At 40.1% G+C, this 26,342-nt stretch overlaps 1 protein-coding gene across 3 annotated transcripts in view; it reads right to left on the bottom strand.

Annotated features, from left to right (window-relative positions):
• The window catches only part of AFAP1 (actin filament associated protein 1), a 168,142-nt gene that overhangs the window by 109,077 nt on the left and 32,723 nt on the right, over window positions 1-26,342 (bottom strand). For 2 of the 3 annotated variants that reach the window (XM_073342601.2, XM_073342599.2), the window contains exon 2: window positions 5,771-5,857. The exons of the other annotated variant lie outside the window; for it this stretch is intronic. In XM_073342601.2, coding sequence (XP_073198702.1) covers window positions 5,771-5,840 — 70 coding nt within the window. In that variant the 5' untranslated portion in view covers window positions 5,841-5,857. The remainder of the gene's footprint in view (window positions 1-5,770; window positions 5,858-26,342) is intronic. 3 annotated transcript variants of the gene reach the window in all.

Here is a 26,342-nt window from a genome sequence, read left to right on the forward strand (position 1 = left end):
TTGCCTGGGCTGTCAAATATAGCTGTGAGTGTAACAGAAATTTAAAGCAGAGCCTTTGAAAAAGTACATAAATTCCCAAGAGGTTTCAACAAGTCCTCCAAAACAGCAAAGTCTCAAACTATATCAACATTGCACACTAAAGAATGTTATGAAGGTTGCAAAGTTAAGCATTCAAAAGTTTGGAAATTCCTGAATTTAAAGTTGCCTATGCAATCATAATTTGGCCCACTTGTACATTTGCATTATCATAGAATATCAGGGTTGGAAGGGACCTCAGGAGGTCACCTAGTCCAACCCCCTGCTCAAAGCAGGACCAATCCTCAATTTTTGCCCCAGATCCCTAAATGGCCCCCTCAGGGATTGAACTCACAACCCTGGGTTTAGCAGGCCAATGCTCAAACCGCTGAGCTATCCCTCCTGGTATAGTCTTTAATTATATGAACTCCATACTTTATATAAACCACACACTTTATTTTCCACAGGAACCCTGCCACACTCCGTGCACAGGATGATGGTGCTTGCTTAATGAGCGGCTATTCTATATTTTGTTTTCTCCTCATTATTCAGTGTGCAGCCCAGGCCTCATTTACTGCACAACTATTCAAACCCTACTCTAAAGGCAGAATTAATTTTCTCCTGGGTTTCTCTATGGCATTCATTACTATAGTATGTGAGTGCTTCACAAATATTAATGAATTTATTTTCACAACACCTCTGTAAAATAGGAGGTATTATTATCCCCATTTTACAGATGGAGAATTGAGACAAAGATTAAGGTCAAAAGTTTCCAAAGATTAAGGTCAAAAGTTGCATTTTGGGTCTTTTAGATTGGTACGACCCAGAGCATTTATGGTATTACAGATCTAAACCAACAGCTTAAAATCAACTCCAAAACTAAGACACAACCAGTGCAAATCACTGAGAATTGGTTTAATGTGCTTGCAGAAAAGATATGCCCAACTTAACAAGTGGGCCACTGAGTTCTACACCAGCTACAGTGTCCAGGTGGATTTAAGATGTAGTCCCATATAGCATGCATTGGAGTACACACAGAGGGATCTCCTGGCAGCGGAGCTGCTGCAGTTCTACCGAGTAAGGTAGGGAGCAGGATTCTGGGAAATCAAGCATTACTGGATGCAAGAACCCTCTCCATAGCCATATACAAGAAAGACTGGATGCAGAACCACAAAGCAAAACCCACTCAGAGACTTGCTGTGTGAAAGGGGTCACCAGTAAAAAAGTTTGAGAACCTCTACCCTAACCAGTTGTCCCTCATGGTTTCTTTTTTCTCTCCTCCTGGTTATGAACAGCATCAATGTGGGGCTTGGACAGTGCAAATTACCAAAATTTGCATTAAGATACATTTTACAATCTACGGAGACAAAGCAAAGGAAGTGAAACGAAGTATGTGCAGTAACTCAGAGCCCAGCCACTCTTCTAAGACAGTTTGTGCGGGGTGCATACCACATGGCATTAAACTAAGACCAAATAGTTTAGAAAGCTTTACTTTAGAGATCCACTGTGCTGGTAGCACAATGGACTGGAGAGGAACAGGAACTCTGGCAGCATGGATTTAGTGTCAGCTCTCTACGAGGTTTGGGTCAATCCCGAAACCTAAAAATAAGTCCACATCAGATATAATGTCTAGGCACAAAGGCATAACCAAGGATGGACCCTCATTATTGACTTTGAAATTCCCTGGGCCAAATCCTCAAGACCAAAGACTAAGCTCTGAAAATGTGCTTGCAATTGCAGCTATTTGCTCACACACAAAAAACTGATGAACATGTACACTTTACAAGTGCATTTTTAGAAACCCATTAAAAAGCTAGCCCCAAGGGTCTAAACTATATTTTGAAATTTCTTACAAAAATAGGACAAATGACAGTTTTGAAAATGCATATTATATAGTGATTAGAAAAGAAGGGCTTCTTAGGAGACACTGGTGAAATCCCGGATCCACTGAGGTCAATGGCAAATGATATTTTATCAAATAAATTCATATTAAGGTCTTTAAAATAAACAAGGAGACTTTCTCACTTAAATACATATTCTCTTAGACGACAAAAAGTCATGAGTGCATGTAGACACATAAGTGTTATTTACTCAGACCCAAAAAACTCCAAAATTTTCAAATATCATCATCGTAACTGGAAATAGTACTCTCAGTAGCACATTTACATCTATGCTGAGACACAAGGGCCAAAACAGGCAATCTGAAAGATTGTATAGGTGAATCAAAAATATGTGAAAAGTCCTACACAGTAATTCCTATGCCCAACTCTATCAAGACAGTAAACAGTGTTACAGAGAGGTTAGATCTATGATTCTATGATAGATTTCAAAAGGAAAAAGTGACTTCAGCATTTTGTGGCATATTGCATGCATGTAAGGGAAATATGAGAGATGTTCTGAACCTGCTTTTCAATTGGGTTCTCTACAGTACACTGAAGGCAGGACAGAGCATGCCAGCAGCTATTCTCAGAGAGAATTTAATGGACAACAGCTGCAGTTTTATCTGCAATGTGCTCATATACAGAAATTCAGCGGAAATCTGCCCATGATTTTTCTGTCTGTTGGATTTTTATTTTATTGCTTTAAGTTATAACAACATGTGGCTGGCTGAAGATCTATCCAATCAGGCTTCTCCGCTTAACAAAAATTATAATATGGATCTTGAAAAATCATGTAAGTGCTATATTGCTTTAATTAGTCATATTTACAATGTTGTACTCAGGGGTGGAACCTCCAAAACTTTATGAAGCATAAATATGTGTTGCTATATTGTGTGAACAAATTAAGCTTTTAATTCACCAAGGCTGAATACAATTTTAGTTTTTGGTTGTCAAAATGTTCTTGAAGAGTACTGGTTTTCAGAGGGAAGAGTTAGCTGAAAAAAATGCACATCCTTAAAAATCTGTTTTAAAACATTTTCAAAAATTACTGCAGCCTTCCTGAACATGAAGCTTGGACTATGGACTGAAAAAAAACAACCTACCCAACCAACAAAAAGCCCACTCAAATATATTTATACACTATACAGGCAGATTGTGAGTGAACAAATAGTCATCAGAACTGCATAAAAAGTGTGTCATCTTATCATATCTGTTAATTAAATGTGATGCTCCAGAACCTCATCTGGTGTAAATCGCCATAGTTTCATTGATTTCAATGGCACTAACCTAATTCACACCAGATGAGAATCTGATCTACTATTTTAACGATATATAGATGTCATTTGAATTGAGCATCAAGAATGAAAAATTAAATCAAATTTGTCTAAATGCTAACACAAAAACACTAGATGCCAATGATAAAATCATCTTCCTCTCCTACTACTCCATCCACCTCTCCTCCCCTGTCTGAATCAGTTCATTGGGTTCTTGTCTCTTACAATATCCATTTCAAGCCTTATATTCTCCTCTACAAAATCCTACATAAAATCTGACCCCATTGTTTTCATTTCCCCCTGCTCCTCTTCCACTCTCTACATTCTATCCATTTCCTTCACCTTATTATTCTCTAAGCTCCCTGCATTCTGTCATGCTGCTCCATATGCTTGGCAAGTCTTCCTCTTCTCTGCCAAACATCTTCTCTTCCCTGACCCCTTGAAATACCTCCTTAAACACACTTCTTTCAGCACTCCTTTCCACAATGATCTCCACACTCTCCCTGCTCTAACAGTTGTGCCCAATCTGATCTTGCATCTGTTTTTCTTCCCAACCTTTGGGTTAGACTCTGCAAACCCTTTTCCAGTCCCTGCTCACTTAAATAGCTCCACTGAATAAAAATCAAGCCAGGTTTGAAGAAAATTAGTGGTTTGTTATTTTAATTATTGACATTTAATACTTGGTAATTTCACTTATGGGCAAAAGGAGAAAAATACACAAATAGCTGGATTCGTGTTCTTCCCGCCAGAAGCAGAACATGAGAGATATAAGTCAGCTGTCAGGAAACAGTGACCTCATCATTTAATGTCCAGTAGTCTACTGTAATTAAGGAAACTGACCTGCCAGTTGTGTCTGATCCCTGCTTACTTAAAGCTGGTCCTTTCCAATCTTGCAAATTATTCTCCAGTGGTACAATGTTTCATAACACTGCAGAAATATGTCCAGAGATTCAGTGCTGCCAGAACTAACTGACTGAAAATTATGCATGCAGCACTTCAACTGTCATTACTGTAAAAGAAACATCTATATGCTGCAACACACAAGTCCGTACGTGGTATCCTCTGACTTTGTTACATACATTCACCAAGCTGTACTCTCATGTAGGTAGGTTAACGTGATTTTGAATGCATTCACTAAGAGGGACCCCACTGGAGTCAATTTAGTTTCGTGAAAAGTGCCAGAATGACGGCCCTGGTGAAGGAGTCCTCTCCTCATCCACAGAATGATCACAGCTCAGGCAGTGTGTAATTCCCACCACCTGCATGCCCCATCTTTGACCAATCACCAATTTATCAGTGGTGGAGGGGCTCTCTGCAGATTAACAAGATCCTCACCAGGAATCATGCGTGCCACCTGTCTAGTACCTTAACTCGCTGGATCATTTCCTGAATAGCAAGCTCAACAATAACTGACTAAAAGGTGCCGCTCATGACTGAGCAGTTCTTCCTATAATCCCAAGTAACATTAAAGGGTCAGTACTGCCAGATACGCTTCCACCAACATCTCACATGCAAAAATCCCCACACCTTACTGATTTTTAAAGAAGTGGCTCAGTTTGTAACAGGTGAAGATTTTTTGTTTGCATGTTTTGCTTTTCATGGACCAAAGAATCTCACTGAGGAAGCCTTGGATCTGTTGGTCTCAGAGTATTATCAGTGTGTCTACTTACATAAAAAGCCATCCCATGGCATCACAACTAAAACAATACAATACTTGTCATGTCCTCAGCAGTACACACATTAGCATGCACCAGCCTTCTGAAAACAGCCCCAGGAAGGACCCAGCTGGTTGGAGTCCTGATAGCAATCAGGACCCTGCTGGCTTAGCCAATCACCAGCCAAATTTATTACACAAAAGTAAGAGCTATCAATGGCAAACATTTGACTACTTCCCTCATCTCACCATCTGCTGCTTCTGCTGCTCACTTGAAAATTAATAAGGCTGTTATCTAAATCAGAAGCTAATGCTACATCTGTCTTCCTTAAAATTACAGATAATTACTAGACTGTGCACATAAATGCTCTTGCAATTAGCATAAGGATTCAATAGCCTCTAATCTGACAGGACCATTTCCTTTCCTAAAGAAAAGGCTATAACGTTTCATCTGCAGTTGCAATCCCTGAATTAAATTGAATTGGTTCTTGAGATTTCATTTTTCCCCCCACTTCACCCACAGAACAACAACAAAAAATCCAAAAATGACTTTTGAAAGACATAATAAAAGTGTGCCTTTGATACTTAGATATAAAAAAAACCTAAGGACTGCCATTGCGTGTATAAATGACATCTATAAGCCCAGCTCGTAGTGCCTGTTCTCACTCTTGGCCAAATGAGATTGATTTTTGCCCTCTAAAGACTCATTCTTAATACTTTTCTATTTTCATCTGGCTCGAGCCAGAGCTAGAGTAGGTAATGTGAAAGAGATTAAATCACAGATGTCTTAAAGAGCCCTAAAACTCCCTGATGTTAATATTTTCAAAGGATCCTAATTCTGTTTTCTTTAATCAGGTAAAGCTACCAGAGGTCATATATGAATTTTTCCCAATTAAAGCCATGATGCTGTAGTCTTAACTTGCACTAGGAGAATTCATTTCACAAACCTTCAGGAAAACAGTCCGAAGCAGAACACTGAAAACTTCTTCCCCAGTTACGTCCCACTTGAAACACCATTCAGTCTTAAAGGGGCACTGTCAAGTAAAAAAAAAAAAAATCGTATTAAAAAAGTCTGTTTGAGTTTCAACAGGAGTTTGAGTTCCAAAAGGAGTTTGAACTTCTCACCATTAATGAAGTAGTTAGTTTCACTTTCTTATCCTCAAATACTAGCAAAATTTAATTTTTTGGGTTGTCAGCCCTATGGTGAAATGTTATATCCAAACAAAATCTATATTCACTGAAGTTTAAATACAATGCAATGAAAGCTTATGCCCAAATAAATCTGTTAGTCTTAAGGTGCCACCGGACTCCTCGTTGTTTTTGTGAATACAGACTAACACAGCTACCCCTCTGGTTTTGGCTTTAAACTACTTAGCGACCAGCTAACTGTTAAAGATAATAAAGTAAGTGGAATGGGACAAAAGGCTCCACTGCACCCTAGATCTTCTCCAGTGTGGTCCTTCTTTTTATACTGGTTATATGGGATACACACTGGCAACAGAATAATGAAAGCTCAACTTAGCTTTCTATAATACTAATACCTGCCAGTCAAACAATGGCAGACTGAAGGACAAAGACAGGACAGCCAGTGAAATAGTGGACCGCTGTATTTCAGGAGATTTACCATACAAAGGATATGTTTTGAAGAAGCTAGACTACCACTGGAGTAGGAGGAAGGAAAGATGGTTAATTTGGAGTCTGTAAACCTTGACAGTATCCCTTTAAAGAAAAAAGGTCTGTCACTGCAAGCTTGCTTGTTTATATGAATGATGCAAACACATTTTTGGCAAAAGATTTTTCCACAGTTTCGATTTTGTGCTAGCTTGCCATGATTGTGCTTTTTCTTAATTGTTTGTTAATTGCATGCAAAGTGAACAGATGTACATCAAGTCAAGCTCTCCCTTCATTCCAGATTTAGGAGTGATGGAAAATGACAAATGGACAAATCCAGAAAGGAATTACAATGAAGGCATTGATTCTAGAAAACAACCTTTATCCTCTTTAAGAGAGAAGATGAAAAAGTGCAGCAGATATTAATCGCATATAACATTTATGTAATATCTTACATTTTAAAAGTGCTGTACAAACGTTAACTGCTTCATCCTTTTAAGGCCCTATAGAGGAAGGAAAGTATAACTACCCTTGTTTTACAGACGGGGAAGGTGAAGCAGACATGTTACGACCAAACTCTTCCATATCTAGGTGCCAAAGGCTAGGCACTTAAGGTGGGAATTTCAAACATGCTCAGCCTTTGCTTAACAGCTACGATTGAAATCAGTCATAAAATTAGACTAACCAATCATAAAAAGCATCTGTGCCTCCTTCTGAAAACTGGGTCATTTTCATGTATTTTAACTTTTGGCTCCCACAGTTGAATATTAGGAGAAGTCGTCCTAAGGGACTTAACTAGAAAGTAATAAGTTTTGTGTAAAACTATTTTTAAGTAAGCTTCTGATAGAACGAAGGGAATTATATATCCCTGCTATACAATTCTGTAAATTGGTTTAAAATCCTACAGAATGTAATGAAGATCATTTTAAAATAATAATTTCTATAGAACTCTTTTGATTCAGTTCCTGTCAAATGTCACTGAACTTTACCAGGGCCTCATGCCAGTGATTCAATTGCAGAACCAAAGTACAAATGCAGCTGTTTTAGCTACCCGTGTGCAGTCAATCCATAAAGCCACACTGCCTCCAATAATGAGAAAAGGCCACACTGGCAGCTTTCTTAAACCATGAAGGGCCACACCTAATTTGAATGAAATGGACTGCAGTTGCCTTCATGCCAAATAGGGAAGTGTGAGATCATGGGGACAACAGATCTCGGCACACAATGCCAACACGCAGCATAATGGTCCATTCAAACAGCCTGCAGAACTAGATGATTTAGTTGGGGATTAGGTCCTGCTTTGAGCAGGGGGGTGGACTAGATGACCTCCTGAGGTCCCTTCCAACCCTGATATTCCATGATTCTATGCACTGCCCTGCATTCCACTCCTGGACTTGAGTAAGCAATTTATGAGTAAGAGGATTAGATTTCAAGCCAAGTCAATGATCATCTGCAGCCTGGATTAATTAAACTGACTTCAATTTAACTTTTTATTGTGCATACAGTAAGAAGAAATGTTTCATATAAAAATTTTAAGTGCCAGTATTTTCCCCCGCACCAATAACAGAATACTGTTTGTGCCAGGGCACATTCTCATCATATGTGGAGGGAGTAAGGTGGCTGGCACAATTCTTGTTAGCTACAAAGATAGTTGCCCAACTCATTTCCCAGGCACCAGGATGAAAATATATCCCACTATGTAAGCTAAGCTTTTGATTCTGGAGAAAGAGTGGGGGGAGAGATTAAATAAATTTAAATAAAAAGAGTCATGAGGCACAAGGGGAAAAAATAACTGAAATGTTCATGTAAAAATTACAAATAAAAGTTCTCAATTTCACTACAGAAACTGGAAAGGACACATTTTGAAATGGATGGAAAAGTGTATGGGGGTCTTAAAATGCTTTAAAATAGGCTGGTTCAATATTTTGAAAATTCTGAAGCACTTGTTTTTCAAAGCACCTCAAACATTAGCCTTCACAACATCCTTGTAAGAGGAGCATTATTATCCTAATTTTACAGATGGGGAAAACAGAAGCAGAAAGTTGCCCCAACCATTAGAAGATGACAGGGAAAAAAGGACCAGCAGGGAAAAAAGGGAGGAGGTGTTGCCTTATATATTAAAAATGTATACACTTGGACTGAGATTGAGATGGAAATAAGAGACAGACTTGTTGAAAGTCTCTGGGTAAGGATAAAAGGGGTAAAAAACAAGGGTGGTGTCATGGTAGGGGTGTACTACAGACCACCTAGCCAGGAAGAAGAGGTGAATGAGGCTTTTTTTAAACAGCTAAAAAAATCATCCAAAGTGCAGGACTTGATGGTGATGGGGGACTTCAACTACCCAGACATCTGTTGGGAAAACAACATAACAAGGCACAGATTATCCAACAAGTTCTTGGAATGTATTGGAGACAATTTTTTATTTCAGAAGGTGGAGACAGCTACCAGGAGAGAGGCTATTCTAGATTTTATTTTGACAAATAGGGAGGAACTGGTTGAGAATTTGAAAGTGGAAGGCAGCTTGGGTGAAAGTGATCATGAAAGGGTAGAGTTCATGATTCTAAGGAATGGTCGGAGAGAGAACAGCAAAATAAAGAAAATGGATTTCAAGAAGGCAGACTTTAGCAAACTCAGGGAGTTGGTAGGTAAGATCCCATGGGAAGCAAATCTAAGGGAAAAACCAACAGAAGACAGTTGGCAATTTTTCAAAGAGACATTATTAAGGGCACAAGGGCAAACTATCCCACTGTGTAGGAAAGATAGGAAGTATGGCAAGAGACCATACTGGCTTAACCAGGCAATCTTCAATGATCTAAAAATAAAAAAAGAGTCCTACAAAAAGTGAAATCTAGGTCAAATTACAAAGGATGAATATAAACAAATAACACAAGTATGTAGAGACAAAATTAGAAAGGTCAAGCCACAAAACAAGATCAAATTAGCTAGAGACATAAAAGGGTACCAAGCAAACATTCTACAAATACATTAGAAGCAAGAGGAAGACCAAGGACAGGGTAGGCCCACTACTTAATGTGGGACGGGGAGAATAACAGAAAATGTGGAAATGGCAGACATGCTTAATGACTTTTTTGTTTCGGTTTTCACCAAGACGGCTGATGATGATTGGATGTCTAAGGTAGTGAATGCCAGTGAAAATGAGGTAGGATCAGAAGAGGCTAAAATAGGGAAAGAACAAGTTACAAATTAATTGGACAAATTAGATGTCTTCAAGTCACCAGGGCCTGATGAAATGCATCCTAGAATACTCAAGGAGCTGACTGAGGAGATATCTGAGCCATTAGGGATTATCTTTGAGAAGTCATGGAAGACGGGGAGATTCCAGAAGACTGGAAAAGGGTAAATATAGTGCCCATCAATAAAAAGGGAAATAAGGACAACCCTGGGAATTACAGACCAGTCAGCTTAACTTCTGTACCCGGAAAGATAATGGAGCAAATAATTAAGCAATCAATTTGCAAACATCTAGAATATAATAAGGGGATAAGTAACAGTCAGCATGGATTTGTCAAAAACACATCATGTCAAACCACCCTGATAGCTTTCTTTGACAGGGTAACAACCCTTGTGGATAGGAGGGAAGCAGTAGACGTGGTATTACTTGATTTTTGTAAAGCTTTTGATACTGTCCCTCATGACCTTTTCATAAATAAACTAGGGAAATGCAACTTAAATGGAGCTACTATAAGATGGGTGCAAAACTGGTTGGAAAACTGTTCCCAGAGTGGTTCAGAGTCATGCTGGAAGGGCATAACCAGTGGGATCCCCCAGAGATCAGTCCTGGGTCAATTTCTGTTCAATATCTTCATCAATGATTTTGACAATGACATACAGAGTACACTTATAAAGTTTGAGGACGATACCAAGTTGGGAGGGGTTGCAAGTGCTTTGAAGGATAAGATTAAAATTCAAAATGATCTGGACAAACTGGAGAAACTGTCTGAAGTAAACAGGATGAAATTCAATAGGGACAAATGCAAAGTACTACATTTAGGAAGGAACAATCAGTTGCACACATACAAAATGGGAAATGACTGCCTAGGAAGGAGTATTGTGGTAAAGGATCTGGGAGGCATTGTGGATCACAAGCTAAGTATGAGTCAACAGCGTAACGCTGTTGCAAAAAAAGCTAACATCATTCTGGGATGTATTGGCAGAAGTGTTGTAAGCAAGACATGATAAGAAATTCTTCCACTCAACTGGAGTATTGTGTCCAGTTCTGGTGCCACATTTCAGGAAGGATGTGGACAAATTGAAGAAAGTCCAGAGAAGAACAACAAAAATGATTAAAGGTCTAGAAAACATGACCTATGAGGGAAGATTGAAAAAATTGGGTTTGTTTAGTCTGGAAAAGAGAAGACTGAGAGGGGACATGATAACAGTTTTCAAGTATCTAAAAGGCTGTTACAAGGAGGAGGAAGAAAAATTGTTCTTCTTAACCTTTGAGCAATGGGCTTAAATTACAGCCAGGGAGGTTTAGGTGGAACATTAGGAAAAACTTTCTGTCACGGTGGTTAAGCACTGGAATAAATTGCTTAGGGAGGTTGTGGAATCTCCATCATTTGAGATTTTAAAGAGCAGGTTAGATAAACACCTGTCAGGGATGGTCTAGATAATTAGTCCTGCCATGAGTGCAGGGGACTGGACTAGATGAGCTCTCGAGGTCGTTTCCAGTTCTATGATTCTATATCAGTCAATGTCAGACACAGGATTGGAACTCAGAGATACTTAATTGTACGCTACCCAACTCCATCCTCTACATCATCCACTTTCTCTTTAAGAAAGAATTACTATGAGATTCCTCAAGAAGCAGCTAGCTACTCTATAACTGATACCACACGGACATCTAACAAATGAATTGCTTTTAGTATTCTTACAATAATACCATCTAGTTCTTGTAGTGCTTTTCATCCATCAATCTCCAAGTGCTTTACAAAGGAGGTCAGTATCTTTATCCTCATTTTACAGACTGGAAAACTGAGGAACAGGGCAGGAAATGGCTTGCGTGTGGTCATTCACTAGAGCAGTTTTAAAGCTTTTATGAAAAGGTCCATAAAATCCAAGTCCAGTGCTCTAGCCACTAGGCTGCATTGCCTCTGTGCCTAATGGAGGGAATTCACTTCTCCAACCTCTATGGCATCTCTCAGCTCTGCCATGATGATCTGCACTATTATATCCATTTTGGAAAATGACACACATTTCTCATGGGTTGTCTCTAATCAGCTTGACACACACTTCATCTGATCTGCAACCAACCAGCAGCTATACAAAAATACATCCTTCTCCTTGTGAGAGTGAATATCATCACCTTCTTGAAAAAGTCAAAGCATTCCCATGCTGCAATCAAGAAACAGGCCACACTGGTTTGCCCCAGGAGGCTCCTGTAACCCTCCAGAACCCCTTTAGAGAAAAAGGCACTCAGCTGCAAGATTAATGCACTGCAGATCCAGTGGAGTAATAAAACCAACAGAACCTCCCTCTTTATTTCACAAATAAATTACCATAGTTCACTAATGAACTATGTCAGAAAAAGAGGAAAACAGAAGACTAGAATGTTGGTGGTGCAAAACCCTTTTCAAAATCACACAGACAACTGCACCAGAATTCTTGCAGGTACCTACTTGCTTAGTGAGCTTCCAGAGTGTCATGTTCTCTAAGAAATAGGTATAATGAGACACTTGAGTGTCTAGAAACACAGTTAATGGGAGTAAGACTCTAGTCTGAACTTCCTCAGTAAAAAATCAAAACAAGCCACCAGTCATTCTTTCAGTAATGTCAGGACTTTTCCCGGTATAAAAAAGAAATGAAGAAGTCACCTTTTATGATAAAGTTTTAGTATTCAGGGAGAGCACATAAAAAAACCAAGATCAATCCTCATTTACAGGTTACATTTCTAGAACATATAACAAAGAGAGAGGGTCACAAAAGGTGCAAGCGTTTGGGTTTAATCTGTTCAGCCCAGGAAATGGTGAGCTTTTTCTAAATGAACAAATAAATATATGCCTTGAAGCCTCCCCTCTTTTGAAGTAAACAACATAGAGCTAAGTAATTTAAGAACAACAAGGAGAACAAAAACAAAGAATAGCGAAAGAGACTCGGAGGCAACATGGAGGTACAAATCTTAAAAATGCTGAGTCTGTGGAGAGGGAAGATGGGGTGAAAGTTCACAAGTGGCTTTCAAAGGCTGCTTTTTATAATGGCACTTGGACAGCATCCACATAAAGCATGCATACCCTTAGCCATGAGTCTCCCCAATATTGTTTTGAGAGCTGTTCCTCAAGCGGACAGTGAGCTCAGTCTTCCACAAAACACAAGAGTGGATACACTCCAAGCCCCGAAAAAGTTTATAATCTAAACTTTCTCTGACCAAAAAAACCTCCTGCAAATTGTGTTTCATTTTGTTCTCCTTTATTTATTTTGGCCTTCTGGAAAAGTATGTTATACTCATGGATGCAAAAGTCTCTTTGTAGCCAGAATTGACTCAGGCTTGCAGGGCTTGGACTCCGGGCTGCAAAATTGCTGGTTAGACATTTGGGCAGGAGCCCAAGGTATGCGACCCTGCAATAGCGGAATGTCCCAGAGCTCGGGCTCTAGCCCGAGCCCAACCATCTACACAGAAATTTAGCCCTGAAGCCAGAGTCAGTTTAGCCGGACCAGCTGCAGGTCTTTTATCCCTGTGTAGATGTCCCCTAATATTGTAATAAGCCCATGGCCAGCAATAGTAGCCACTAAGCTGCACACTAGAGTTAACAAGAATTTTGCAGCAGCAGCAGCTGGAGGAATGGAGGAAGAGCACCTGAGTTCTAAAAGCACAATGCGCTTGAACTAACATCTCTGATCGTTAAATAGTTCTGATACTCTCCAGTAGAAGATAGTGAAATACACACAAACACTCGACAGATGAGTACAATATTTTACACTCTTCTAGCACTTTCCAGCCAAGGATCTCAAAGTGCTTCAAATTCATATAATGAACTTAGCTTCACAACCCCTGTGAAGAAGGCACATCTTCCCATCTGTAAAACAGCAGAAATGTCAGGTGACTTGCCCAAGGTCACTTAACGGAAAGGGTGTCAAAGCAAGGAACAGAATATTGATCTCTTGATAAGTAGTTGTGTGCGCTAAGCACTAGATCACCCTTCCTCCCATTTCAATCGATTTTAGTGTTCAGGAAAGTCAGCAGGCTCACAGATCCAGTGCCAGAGGTTCTCAATACAAAGAAGACACTGAACTGATTTCTTGCAACGACCTGCTCATGTAGCTCTTCCTTGCTCTGGAAAGAGACCGAAATTCACTCTCCGTGCCAGCATCACTTTTGTTGAGGATACTAGCAAAGGTGTCAAATTGTTACAATGGTAGTTTTTGTAACTTCCTCTAGGGCTGAACTATCAATGCATAGTACAAAAACCCATGTAACAGCCTTTATATAGCAGTAATTTTGTGTGTGTGTGTGTGTGTGTGGGGGGTGTTGCAAGGTTATTGTAAGGGGGTCGCAGTATTACCACCCTTTCTTCTGTGCTGCTGCCTTCAGAGCTGGGTCCTCAGCTAGCAGCTGCCGCTCTCCAGCAAGCCACCTTTGCAGGCAACGCAGAAGTAAGGGTGACAATACCACGACCCCGCTACAATATCTCTGTGACACCCACACACACACAGTCCCCTTTTGGGTAGGAACCCCCAGTTTCAGAAATGCCTGTCTCCCCCATGAAATCTGCATAGGGTAAAAGCATACAAAAGATCAGATTTTCCTGGCGGGTGGGCGGTACCAGATTTCACAGTCTGTGATGCTTTTTCATGGCCACAAATTTGATAGGGCCCTACATATGAGTAAAAAGGAAATTATCTGCTTCTTGGCAACTTCTCTTATTTAGGGAGGTCTTTTATTTTTTTTTTTTAAATGACTCTCTCATTAAAACAAACACATTACTCATCTCCAGAAGGAAGTGTGACTTTTCAGGGGGGGGGGGGGAAGTCTTTCCTAGTCAGACAATTTCTAATCCCAGGAGAATGAGTAGGATAAAAGCAAGATTCATTAGATTAAAATGATCTGTCACAAGATAAATGCCAAGTTTTTCCTAAGTTAACATCTTGCCCTCTGAAGCAGAAACTCAATTCAATTAAGTCAAATATTTCCTGAAAATATATAAATACAAATATTTTTCTTTTAAAAAAGTGTATTATATCCTTAATTAGTATGTTTATACAAAACAGAATTTATTTATTTTGAAGGGTACAAAAATAAATGTTCTGATATCATTTGGGGCTATTTTGCCATTTAAAACAGTAATACATTTTTGCTTTTAAAAAATAGCTTTAAAACACCTGTTAATTTTAAGCATCTCAGTACCACTGTGAAGTAGATAGATAACTATTATCCCATTTTACAGAAAGGAAAGCAGAAGAAACAAAGGGTTGTATCCGGCACCATGTCATGCATATTTTGAGAAACTGAACACTTTCCGTTCAGTAATGAAGGTGCTCAGCACTTCTCAGGACAAAGCCCCAGTGTCAAAATTTTCAACCCTGAATGCCTAAAGTTTGGCACCAAACTTCACAACAATTGGTTTTCAGAGATACTGTGTACCCACATTTCAGTTGCAGGTCCACAACCCCTATGAAAACCAGGCCCAATCCGCTTAATTCTAGACATCAGAGTTTAAAAAGTTTGGCCTAAGTAAGCTGCCGAAGGCTATGCAGTGAGCTGGCATCACAGCTAGGAAGACAACCCAGCTCTCCTGAGTCCCTGTTGTGGGCTTCATCCAGGAGGCCTTCCTTCCTCTTGCATTATGCTTTATTAGGCACTTCGCCTTTGGTTGAGTACTTTCTAAACAAAATAAAAACATTATTTTGAACAATATAGAATTAATGACAATGACACAGTGTGGCTAAACATTAAAAAAAAAAATCTTCAGGGTGTCAGAATAACATATATAAGATCTTGCCAACCCTCTCCTCCTCTCAAACATGTGGCACCACGTTGTTTTATACCAATATCTAATTTTAGTAAAACTGACACTTAAACGGAATGTTCAACCTATAAAATCCACCCATGATTGAAGTTCAATATTTTACACTTTTTTATTTTAATATTTTAAATGCAATATTTTAGGGGTTGCATTTAAAATAAGTGGCTACTCAATCCAGCAAAAAACAGAATGTAGATTCTCTGTACCATCATGTTCTTTTCAGATCTGTAGGCCTTGAGTCTCAAACTGACAGGGCACAGGCAGACTGCTGCACCCAAATGGAGCCCTATTGAAGTCAGTGGTGAAGTACTTCACCACATGCTGTCATTTACAGGATCAGGCCCACATTCAGTGGAATCATGGAAATGGAGAAGGGACTTCAACAGGTCATCTATTCCAGCCCACTGCTCTGAAGCAGCACCAAGAAAACCTAGACCATCCATGACAGGTATTCGTCCAACCTTCTTCTTAAAAAACCTCCAGGATTCCACAACCTTCCCTGGAAGCCTATTCCAGTGCTTAGCTACCCTTATACTTAGAATATTTTTCCTATTATCTAACCTACATCTCTTTTGCTGCTTGTTGTCCTACCTTCAGTGGACATAGAGAACAACTGATCACAGCCCTCTGTAAAATAATAGGTTTTAATGTATTTGAAGACCATCAGGTCCCTCCTGCCCTTAGTCTTCTCAAGATTAAACATACCCAGGTTTTTTTTAACCTTTCCTCGTAAGTCTGGTTTTCTAAGCCTTTTATTAGTTTTGTTGCCCTCCACTGTACTCCCTCCAATTTGCCCATATCTTTCATGAAATGTGGCACCCAGAAATGGACACAGTACTCCAGTTGAGGCCTCACCAATGCCTAGCAAAGTGGGACAATTACCTCCTGTGTCCTTTCCCAGGCCTGAAGAAGAGCTCTGTATGGCTTGAAAACTTGTACCTCTCACCAAGAGAAATTGGTCCAGTAAAATATATCACCTCACCCACCTTGTCTCTCTAAACTATTTTTTGTGAATACTTCCTAAGCAAACTCATGCCACAAAAGAGAACCGGCAGCCGCCCTGGAGGGATGATTCTTATTTGCCTCTAATAGCAATAGCAAGAGTTTGGAGGGGGAAAAAAAAAGAGAATATAATTAAACATAGAAGAAACCATGTGATTGATTTCTAGTTGCGAACACTCAATATGACTGTCTCAAGGCTGGCGGGGGTCATTGGCACACTGCTCAGAAGCCGCCTCATTTTTCTCCTTTTGGGCTCAATCCAGCAAAGCACTTAGTGCTTTAGAGGGGTAGCCGTGTTAATCTGTGTCAGCAAAAACGAGGAATCCTTGTGGCACCTTAGAGACTAACAAATGTATTTGGGCATAAGCCCATGAAAGCTTATGCCCAAATAAATGTGTTAGTCTCTAAGGTGCCACAAGGATTCTGTGTTGTTTTCACTTAGGGTTTGTGAATAGTCTGCTCACATTCTTAAAAAGTTAAGCATATGCTTAAATGCTTTGTTGAATTGGTCCAGAGCGCTCAGCTCCTTGCAGGATAGAGCCCTTATTCTCCTTGCCCCTTAGAAGGCAAGATCATGCCCTGGATGCATCTACCTTCAATTGACTAGAGGAGATCACTTGAGAGCAAGGACACACATGCACAGAGACACACACACACGCACACCCTTCCCTTTGGCTTAATGCGCTGTCTCGACATCCCCTCTATTAGCCTATAGATTGAGCTCTAGAGCCCCACTCTGAAAAATTCCTCTGCAGACACATATAAATCCATTTCTTCCTCTACCATCTATTATTATAAAAGACCACATTCAATTAAGTGGTCTACACAGCAAAGAATTTAACATTTTTCTACAACCACAATGGCAAGTGCAGGCGTTGTTTAATCCAACAGCAATGACTGTGTTGGGAATTTCACAGAAAGAGATTCTCTTTTCCCACAGAAGCTCAGGCACCCTAGACATAATTAAGCCCTTAGCCGAATTCTCTACAGTTCTCAGCAATTGTTCTGGGGCTTTTCTGAGGACTAAAGCTTTCTTGGCTGTCACAGTGAAAATAAAAGCAGAATTTTTTCACAATAAATTTGGAAACAGCGTCACTTCCCTCATTAGAATAAAATACAAATAATTACAAAACAGAGCTATAGAGGGTTAATTTTCAGGCACCATTCAGACTTTCTAACGTAGTATTAGCAAGGCACAAGATTTGTTTTCATAGATTAACATTAGATGTGGTTTGGGATGCTCAGATTGCTCTTTCCACTTAGAATCTACTGATCAATCTCTCTTCTCTCCCTCTCTCTGCCCACACTCTCCAATTAAATGTTAGCCAGCACACAAGTAGATTGAATCTACCTTTTCCCTATTGGTTCATGGTAACATGCATCCAATAGTCCTGATCTCTTCCCCCGCCCCCTTGCTGAAGTTAAAGTTTTTACTTTTCAAGATAAGCTTTTTAGGGTTTCCTCCCTCCCCCCCTCACAGACACACTTTAATTTTATTATAAAAGGGAAGTGAAATGCTTCTAAAATGTACTAGATTCACAGTCTTGAAAACTCAAGTATTCCATTCATAATATAGCACGGCACCTGGAGTGCAAACTTGCCTATAATGCCCCATCCTTGACCTGGAGAGAGTATATCTCTGGGCAAGAGGCTCTTCTGTCTCTAGGAAGATGCTTTATTATTATTGTTTAAAGTGCATCCATTGTGCATCAGTTGCGGTGGGAATTATTTTGCAAGAGATGTCTCTCAAGAACTAGACTGAGACCTCCAACTCAGTTCACGTTAGCCAGTGAACAGCCATCAGATGGGGGCTTTTGATGTGGGCCAGATTTCAACTAGAGATCTTAAAAGGTGAACAGTCCCAGGAGTCCAATTACTAATCTCCCAAGCAATCCTGTCCCCCAAAGGACATTAATTGAATCAGATAAGGAAAAGGAGAGCTCCCCTTACTCAGATAAGTTAGCAAAAGCAGAATCCCATTCTTTGGTAATCATATGGAATACGTAGTAGATCTACCACTGCAAATATATATATATATTAACAATTGTAAAACTGGTATGAAAGGAAGATTGTACTTGGAACCCATGACCTTATTCCAAATCTGTGGGAATAATCTTTCTAACATGTGGTCTGATCCTCAGCTCCTACTAGTCTAGGTGGAGTTTGTGCCTAACTGCTCATATGCACTGTCATTACCATACAGCTAAGGGTAGCCTAGAATTCCTCCTTACCTGTAAGGGGTAAAGAAGCTCAAATAACCTGGTTGTACCTAACCAAAAGGACCAATGGGGAAAGAAGATACTTTTAAATTGGGGGGTGGGGGGGAGGCTTTGTTTGTGCTCTTTGTTTTTGTGTTCTCTTGGGAAGCAGAGATGCACCAGGTCAGAAAACTCCTTCTCCTATAAACCATCCTAAAGTGAGTCTCAATATTGCAAAAAGAGTAAGTAAATAAGGCAGGGCACATTAGATTACCTTTTGTTTTCAACTTGTGAATTTTCCCTGTGCTAAGAGGGAGGTTTATCCCTGTTTTTTAACTTTAAAGTTTTGCATAGAGGGGAATCCTCTGTGTTTTGAATCTGATAACCCTGTAAAGTTACCTTCCATCCTGATTTTACAGAGGTGCTTCTTTTACCTTTTTTCCTTTATTATAAAGTTCTGTTTTTTAAGAATCTGGTTTACCTATTTGGTTGGTATATTATTCTCAAGCCTTCCCAGGAAGAGGGTGTAAGGCTGTGGGGGGATATTTTGGGGGAATAGGAATTCCAAGTGGTCCTTTCCCTGATTCTTTGTCTAAATCGCTTGGTGGTGGCCGCATACTGTCCAAGGACAAAGAATTTGTGCCTTGGGGAAGTTTTTAATCTAAGCTGGTAGAAATAAGCTTAGGGGGATTTCATGCAGGTCCCCACATCTGTACCCTAGAGTTCAGAGTGGGGAGGGAACCCTGACATGCACATTCAGAAACAGTAAGTTACAATACAAAATAACAACTGCAACTGGTAGCTGTTCAGTCCAAGTTTTCTTTAGATTTATGAGTGCCTCCCACTTCTTGTACTTCTCTTTTATCAGGGATAACTCACCACAAATTGAGCAAACCAAAAATGTTTTCACATGAAAAAGAAATATTTGGTAAATCTGAAACTGTAAGAATGTAGACTAAACTGTTTATGTTGTGAGCCCTGGTTAAAATTATTTTAGATTATACAGAAATGAAGTGAGAGAATAATCAAAGCTAAGAATGTCACAAAAACAAAGAGAAAAATTGCAAGATGCTCTATTATTATATATTTTAAATGATAGGTTCTGAAATAAACATTTCTTTTTAAAAACATTGAAGGTTAGTATATGATCTCTCTTTAATAAGCTTTTTTGTTTCATACTTACAAAAGTTTGTCTTTATTACTGGACATATTCTCTTTTTAATACCCTAGTGTCCCTTCATTTAGCATACTGTAAATAAACATGAACACTTGAACACACAACTAGGGAATAAATATGAGAGTTGGCCAAATAATTAAAAAATGAATCACTTAATTTATTAGATGTCAGATGGAAAATTTGTTAGAAATTATTTAATTTATTATTTGACCATCTAAGAATGTAGAAGATACATGTATCCCAAGTGACACATATATCCATACAGTTCAGACAGATACTAAATGACTAGATGGTAGTCAATCTCAAAGCAGAGCACTGCTTTGTGGGCCTTGTTTTTTGCTGACTCCAAAGAAGGTGTAATGCAGGGGGGAAATGCTGTTTCTATACTGCTAAACAAAAATTGATCCTCTGGGGTAGGATTGAAAGGCGAGGAGACTATAAAGATGGGGCAGAGAGGTACACTTTGACATCAGTTACACAGCCATAAAGCTAGTGATTTTATTCCAGTTTTGTATTTTTGTAATCCAGGGTCAGAATCTGACTGAGTGTAGTGGTTAGAACAGAAAACTAGGAACTTGGACTCTGACTCTGTCACGGACTTGCTGTGTGACTACGTAAATCATTTAATCTCTCTAGGTCTCAGTTTCTCCATCTGCAACATGGGAATAACACTTCAGCCTCACAGGTGCTGTGAGACTTAGAGTTATTAATGCACTGAGATCCTGATGAAAGAGGTTAGAAAATGCAAAAGCACCCTAAGTGACCTACTGAAGTGGTTGTATTAAACACTTAAGAACAATATTCTAATAGGTGTAGTTCCCAGAAGAGACACAACATGTAGACTGAGGCAGCCAGCTAAGAGATAACAACTGTTGTAGATGTGAAATCACTAATCCTGGGGGAATTCTGCACCACTGCACACGTGCAGAATTCATGTTCCCTGCAGATTCCCCCCCAACCCCGCAAAAAACAGATTCTCCCAAGGAGGCACTGAATTACACCTTTCGACCACCAGGGGCTGATGTGGCACAAGAAGAGAGGGCCGGAGCACCCAGCCGTGGAGAAGAAGGAGGCAGTGGCTGCCTTCCTCACAGCACCCTGTCCATGGGGCCAGGTGAGGAGACCCAGGATGGGGGGGGGACAGACATGGGCAGCTCGGGGGTCACAGACTGGGGTTCAGAAGGGCTAGTGGGGGGGACAGACTGAGGTGAGAGCACAGGAGACAGTGGGGTGACAGCATTGAGCCAGGGGTTGAATAGGAGTGGGGGTGCAGGGACACATGGGGATGGGGCAGGCAGGGTGACTGTGCAGGGGTGCATGGCCACGTGGGGACAGGGGAGGAGGGGTGGCTGAGTGAGGGTGCAGGGACACATGGGGACAGGCGCAGATGTGACTGCCTGAATGGGACAGGCCAGGGGGCAGCTAGCGTCTGCATGGGGGAGGCTCCCCAACTCCCTAACAATCCTTCCCCCCCAAAAAAACTGTTCTATACTTCTCCCATCCACCCTAAACAACCCTCCAGGGTCACTGCCAGGCTCCTTCCCAACAATTATTTCCTGCTCTCAGCTCTTCCATTACCCCTGACTCCCGCAAGCCTATGCACTGCTTCTGAGGGGTGCAGGAAATAAGTTTCTGTGTTGTAGTTTAAATGAATTCTTACTCAAAGGTCTCTATTAATATGCCTAGTAAAGACTCTGTTTGTCAAAAAACATTTCCTTAATCTTTTTTGTTGTCTGTATTGTTACAGGCATACTTGCAGACGGGTATTTTGAAATAAATTACCAAAATTATTGAAACTGACATGACTATATTGTGTTATTTTGGCAAAATAAAATATGCAGAATTTTAAAATATCGAGCACAGAATTTTTAATTTTTTGGAGCAGAATTTCCCCATGAGTAAAACACTTTCACCAACACCCGCTCTCGAATATCAAAGTGATGGGGGCCTCTGTGCACAATTATGGAGTCAGTGGGTTCAATTCTCTCCTCATACATAAACCAAAGTGACTCCCTTAATGTCAATGAATTTACTCATTCCTGATTTGCACCAGCATAAGAGAAGTGTGAGGTCTATTTATTTCAGTCATGCCTTGAAACTTCAGTACTGTACAGTGGAAGCAAATATTTCAATTATTAACAGTTTTGCGCATGTATGTGCTTTCACTTCTGATTACTGCACTACTGCAAATCTTATCTGACAAAGCAAAGAATCGAGGTGTAATTTGCTTGTCAGTAACTGTTACTTTAAACTGCCAAAGAAAAAGTTGAGGAGCAAAAGTTACTAGAAAATGTATAAGGTATTTCATCTCATTGAGATGAACATCCTATAAGGAATATTAAAACATGAAGGCCAAAATGCTCACATTTGGATGCCTATATCCACATTTGAGAGTGTAAGTGCCAATGGTGAGATTTTTCAGAGATTCTAAGCATCCGTAGTTTCCATGGAAGTCACTGGCAGCACTGGGTACTCTGCTGGCCCTCACATTAACATGCAGGCACTGTACTCTCTCTCAGACACTTTCCCTGAAAACTGGTGAAGAAAGTGAGAATAGCTTTATGCAGGTATTATTTTTTTATTCAGATTTTTACTGAGCTACAATTAAAAAAACAGCCACTCATTCAGTGCCTTAGCTGGTCATGTCCATCTAGTAAAAAAAACACATGAACAAACAAATAGATCTGTCAGTTTATTATGCCCAACCAATTCAAATACACCAGCTACACACAAATTTCACAAAAGTTAAACCACCTGCAACCATTACCATTATACACATCACCCATATCATGGGCAAAGGAGAAATGAAAGATGTTCCAAGAATCTGTATGACAATGAATATTTAATCAAGATTTGCATTAAAATTAAAATCAAATCATACCTTTGGAACATATTAGAGCTTATTATTACTTCATTATTACTAAATTGTTAAAACAGATATTTGCAAAATATTTCAGTACACTTCCATACTCCAAAACACTTCAAGGTCTGTGACCTGATTGTCATGAACCTTCTCTAAAATCCTGGAACCTTAGTACTATCCCCAAATTTTATTTTAAAAATGAGAATGTTATGAGTAAAATTGAATGTAGCATACGCTAAAAAGTTCCTGGGTCCTGTTACTCATTACCAGGAGAATAGCAATCCAGTTACGCAGAAAGTTCATGGTTTCTGCAGATTTAGGATTACCCAGTTGTATTTGATAGCTTTTCCCTTCATCTAATCATTTGCATCTGGACTTTAAATAAATCAAATGTTTTCCACCATCTACAAAAGTAAAACAATGCCACCAATAAAAATATGCACTTTCTATCTTTAATGTGGTGTTAAGTACACTATTTAATTATAACCACTTAATCACAGTAAGTAAGCTGTAGCTCACAAAAGCTTATGCTCAAATAAATTGGTTAGTCTCTAAGGTGCCACAAGTACTCCTTTTCTTTTTGCGAACCACTTAAAAGTTTACAGACCTAACAGAAAGTTACCCGTAACTCAAACATCCACCTTGGGCCACTGAAGTGTATTTATAAAACATATATTGATCTATGTTACCATGCGAGTTGGTTTTTTTAAAACATTTAAAATATAACTAATGTTCATATTAAGTATAAGGGATTAGAAAGGATTCACCCCAGGCTGAAGTGTTTCTTATTTCCTACTATCACTAGAAATTTTTTGAAGAATTTCCCTGCATATTGATTGCTTTACATGGCCCTGTTACAGAAGTGCAAAGTGCTTGGTAACCACTCTCATTAAATAAATGAGGTACGGAGTAACCAAAAAGAAACTCCCAGTTGAATGTCCTCGAGGATAAGTTTTCACTGCAGAGTTACCTCAGATTTTTTTAATAATTTTAATAATAGTATAATATTAATAGTATTTAATTTATTTAATTATTTAAATTAAATAGTATTTAATTTAATATTTAATAATTTTAATAATAGTATAATATTAATAGTATTAATTATAATAATAGTATAATAATATAATAGTAATTTTAATAATACAAATTATCAGTATCTGGGACAGCCTCACCTGGATGTGAGCAGCCACACTGCAATGCCATAACCGAGTTACTGTGTCCTCACTGGACACACACTGCACTCCCCTACGTGTGTCTCTAGGACTACTATCTAGGACATATCCCATAGTTATTTGCACTGCAGTAAGATGAGCTGCTCTATGATTCTTTTTCAGTGAATTATAGAACTTGTCTGTCCTCCTAGGCACATGGGGGGGGGGGGGGGGAAGAGACAGTGGGAAGGCACTGGAGGACTATCAACATCCAAGTGATCCATGCAAAGAAGGAAGGTTACCAGCCCTAGTGAAGACCTAACTCTGCTTTTGGTCTGCAGCCACAGATGAGTCAGTTGGGCTGACAGCTTCACACTTGGGTGAGAGTGGGTTTAGAGCAGGGGTAGTCAATAGGCAGCCCGCGGTCCAAATCCGAACAGCCATAGTGGACCACGGGGTGAACCGGAACTGGGGTCTTCAGCCCTGTGAGAGGTGCGCCGGGACTCAGGGATTCGGGGCCTCAGCCCTCCAGGAGGGCACTGGGTTTCCCGCGGGTTTGAAAATATTTACTGAAGCTCTGCTCCAGTGGGCTCTGGCTGCATTTAAGCCCTGTGCAGGGCTGACAGTGGAAGCTCTGCTGCACAGGGCTAACTGCCAAGTAACCCCTGGAACCACAGGGTTAAAGTCGCTGCCAGCCCCCCCGCCCCCACAGTCTAAATCTGAAATGGTGCCCCTGAGTCATGGACCCTGCAATTAAAATGTCCACAATTCCACCTAAGCTGCCAAGGGGTGCGTATTTCCTGTCTGTCTTGCAGAAACCTCCTCTGCTTGGCAGCAAGGGAAAGAGCAGCCAATCAGGGCTGCTGCCGGAAGCAGGCGGTGCTCTCTGCCCCAGCCCCTCAGCAGGCACCATTCTTACAGGAGACAGGAAGGAGAAGGAAGAGTTCATTGGCTTGCTGCAGCTCTGCTCTTCCCTTTCCTTTACTCCTGTGACAAGGGGGTGGCTCTTGTGCCTCTCCCTTGACTCTTCTCCCTCCCTGCACCCCCTCTCCCTGGCCTGATTGGGGTAAGGGGAGTGAAGTGCCCCAAGAACTGAAGGAGGAGCAAAGGTGAACCTCCGGCGCTTTTGACGTTTAACGGCACTGTGTTTAAACATGGCAGCAAAAAAAAAATAAAAGGAAAGTTGACACCAAAACGTGTTCATTTAAAGAAGAAATGCTTACTGTTTTATTTTGCCACAACATCCAAAGGGTCAACAAGTACTGTAGGTTTAATTTGTACAGAGACTGTGGCTGCTGTTAAAAGTGGGAACATCAAACAGCACTACAAAACGAAGCACATGGACTTTGACCACAAATATCAACTGGATTCCAGTTTAAAATCTGACAAGAGTGCTTCATTAAAGGATGCATCTTTTCAGAGCACAATTATTATTTAAAAGGCTACTTGTGTTCAGGAAAAGGCAACTGAAGTTTCATTAAGGTGTGTGTGGGTAACAGCAAAACACAGGAAACCTTTTATACATATGCAGACATTATTAAGCAGTGCATGGTTACTACAGCTGATACCTTTTTTGTGGGGGGCATTGTTGACGCCTTCAGACAACTGCCACTCCCAGATATGACGACTGTTAGGCACGCTGAGATGATGGCACAGGGCATTTTCAAGCAGTTGTGTGAGAAACTGAAAATTGGAAAATTTTCTATGGCAGTGGACTGAATCCTGTGATATCAGGGACACAGAGCAGCTACAGTTGTATGTCTGTTCTTTGCTGGGGTTTTTTTGTTTTTGTTTTGTTTTTTGATGAAAAGAAATTTGGAGAGGATTTGTTGTCCCTTATACCACAGAACAATCACACAACAGGTGAGAATTTGTTTAATTCTGTTTAAACTGTTTTGTCTAATGAACTTTTTGACATGACTCAGTGCTGGTGCTCTTGCCATGATCAGTAGTCACCGAGGGCTTGTGAAATGTCTGCAAGATCGGAACCCCAATGTGATTTCCTATCTCTGTGTGATCCATCAAACCGCACTTTGTGCGAAGCTTAGCGATGAGTATGCTGATGTAATGTCAGTGGTGAATAAACTTGTCAACTTCCTTTGGTCCAAGTTAACACTGCAACACAGACAGTTCAAAAGCTTTCTTTCAGAAGTATTTGCCCATTACGGTGACCTGTTGGTTCATAATGACATCCGCTGGTTGAGCAGAGGGCAAGTACTAAAAAGGCAGTGGGAAATTAGAGTTCATGTTGGCAGAATATCTACATAACATTCCAGGGAAAAAGGCAGAAGAGCTACACCCTTTTTTGAGGGATGCCACAAGCATGATCATCCTGGCCTTCCATGTTGATTTAACAGGTCAATTAAATTATTTCAACTTAAAGCTACAGGGGCAAAATCTCAATGTAGTGGCTCTCCACAGCAGCAGCATCTCATTTCAAAACAAACTGAGTCTCCTGAAAAGTGATTTGGAAACTGGGGAGATGCTGAATTTCCCAAGGCTACTAAGTTGCCAGGACACTGCAGATGTGACTCAG

The sequence above is a fragment of the Lepidochelys kempii genome, chromosome 4 (genome assembly GCF_965140285.1).
Source record: "Lepidochelys kempii isolate rLepKem1 chromosome 4, rLepKem1.hap1, whole genome shotgun sequence".
Lineage (NCBI taxonomy): Eukaryota > Metazoa > Chordata > Testudines > Cheloniidae > Lepidochelys > Lepidochelys kempii.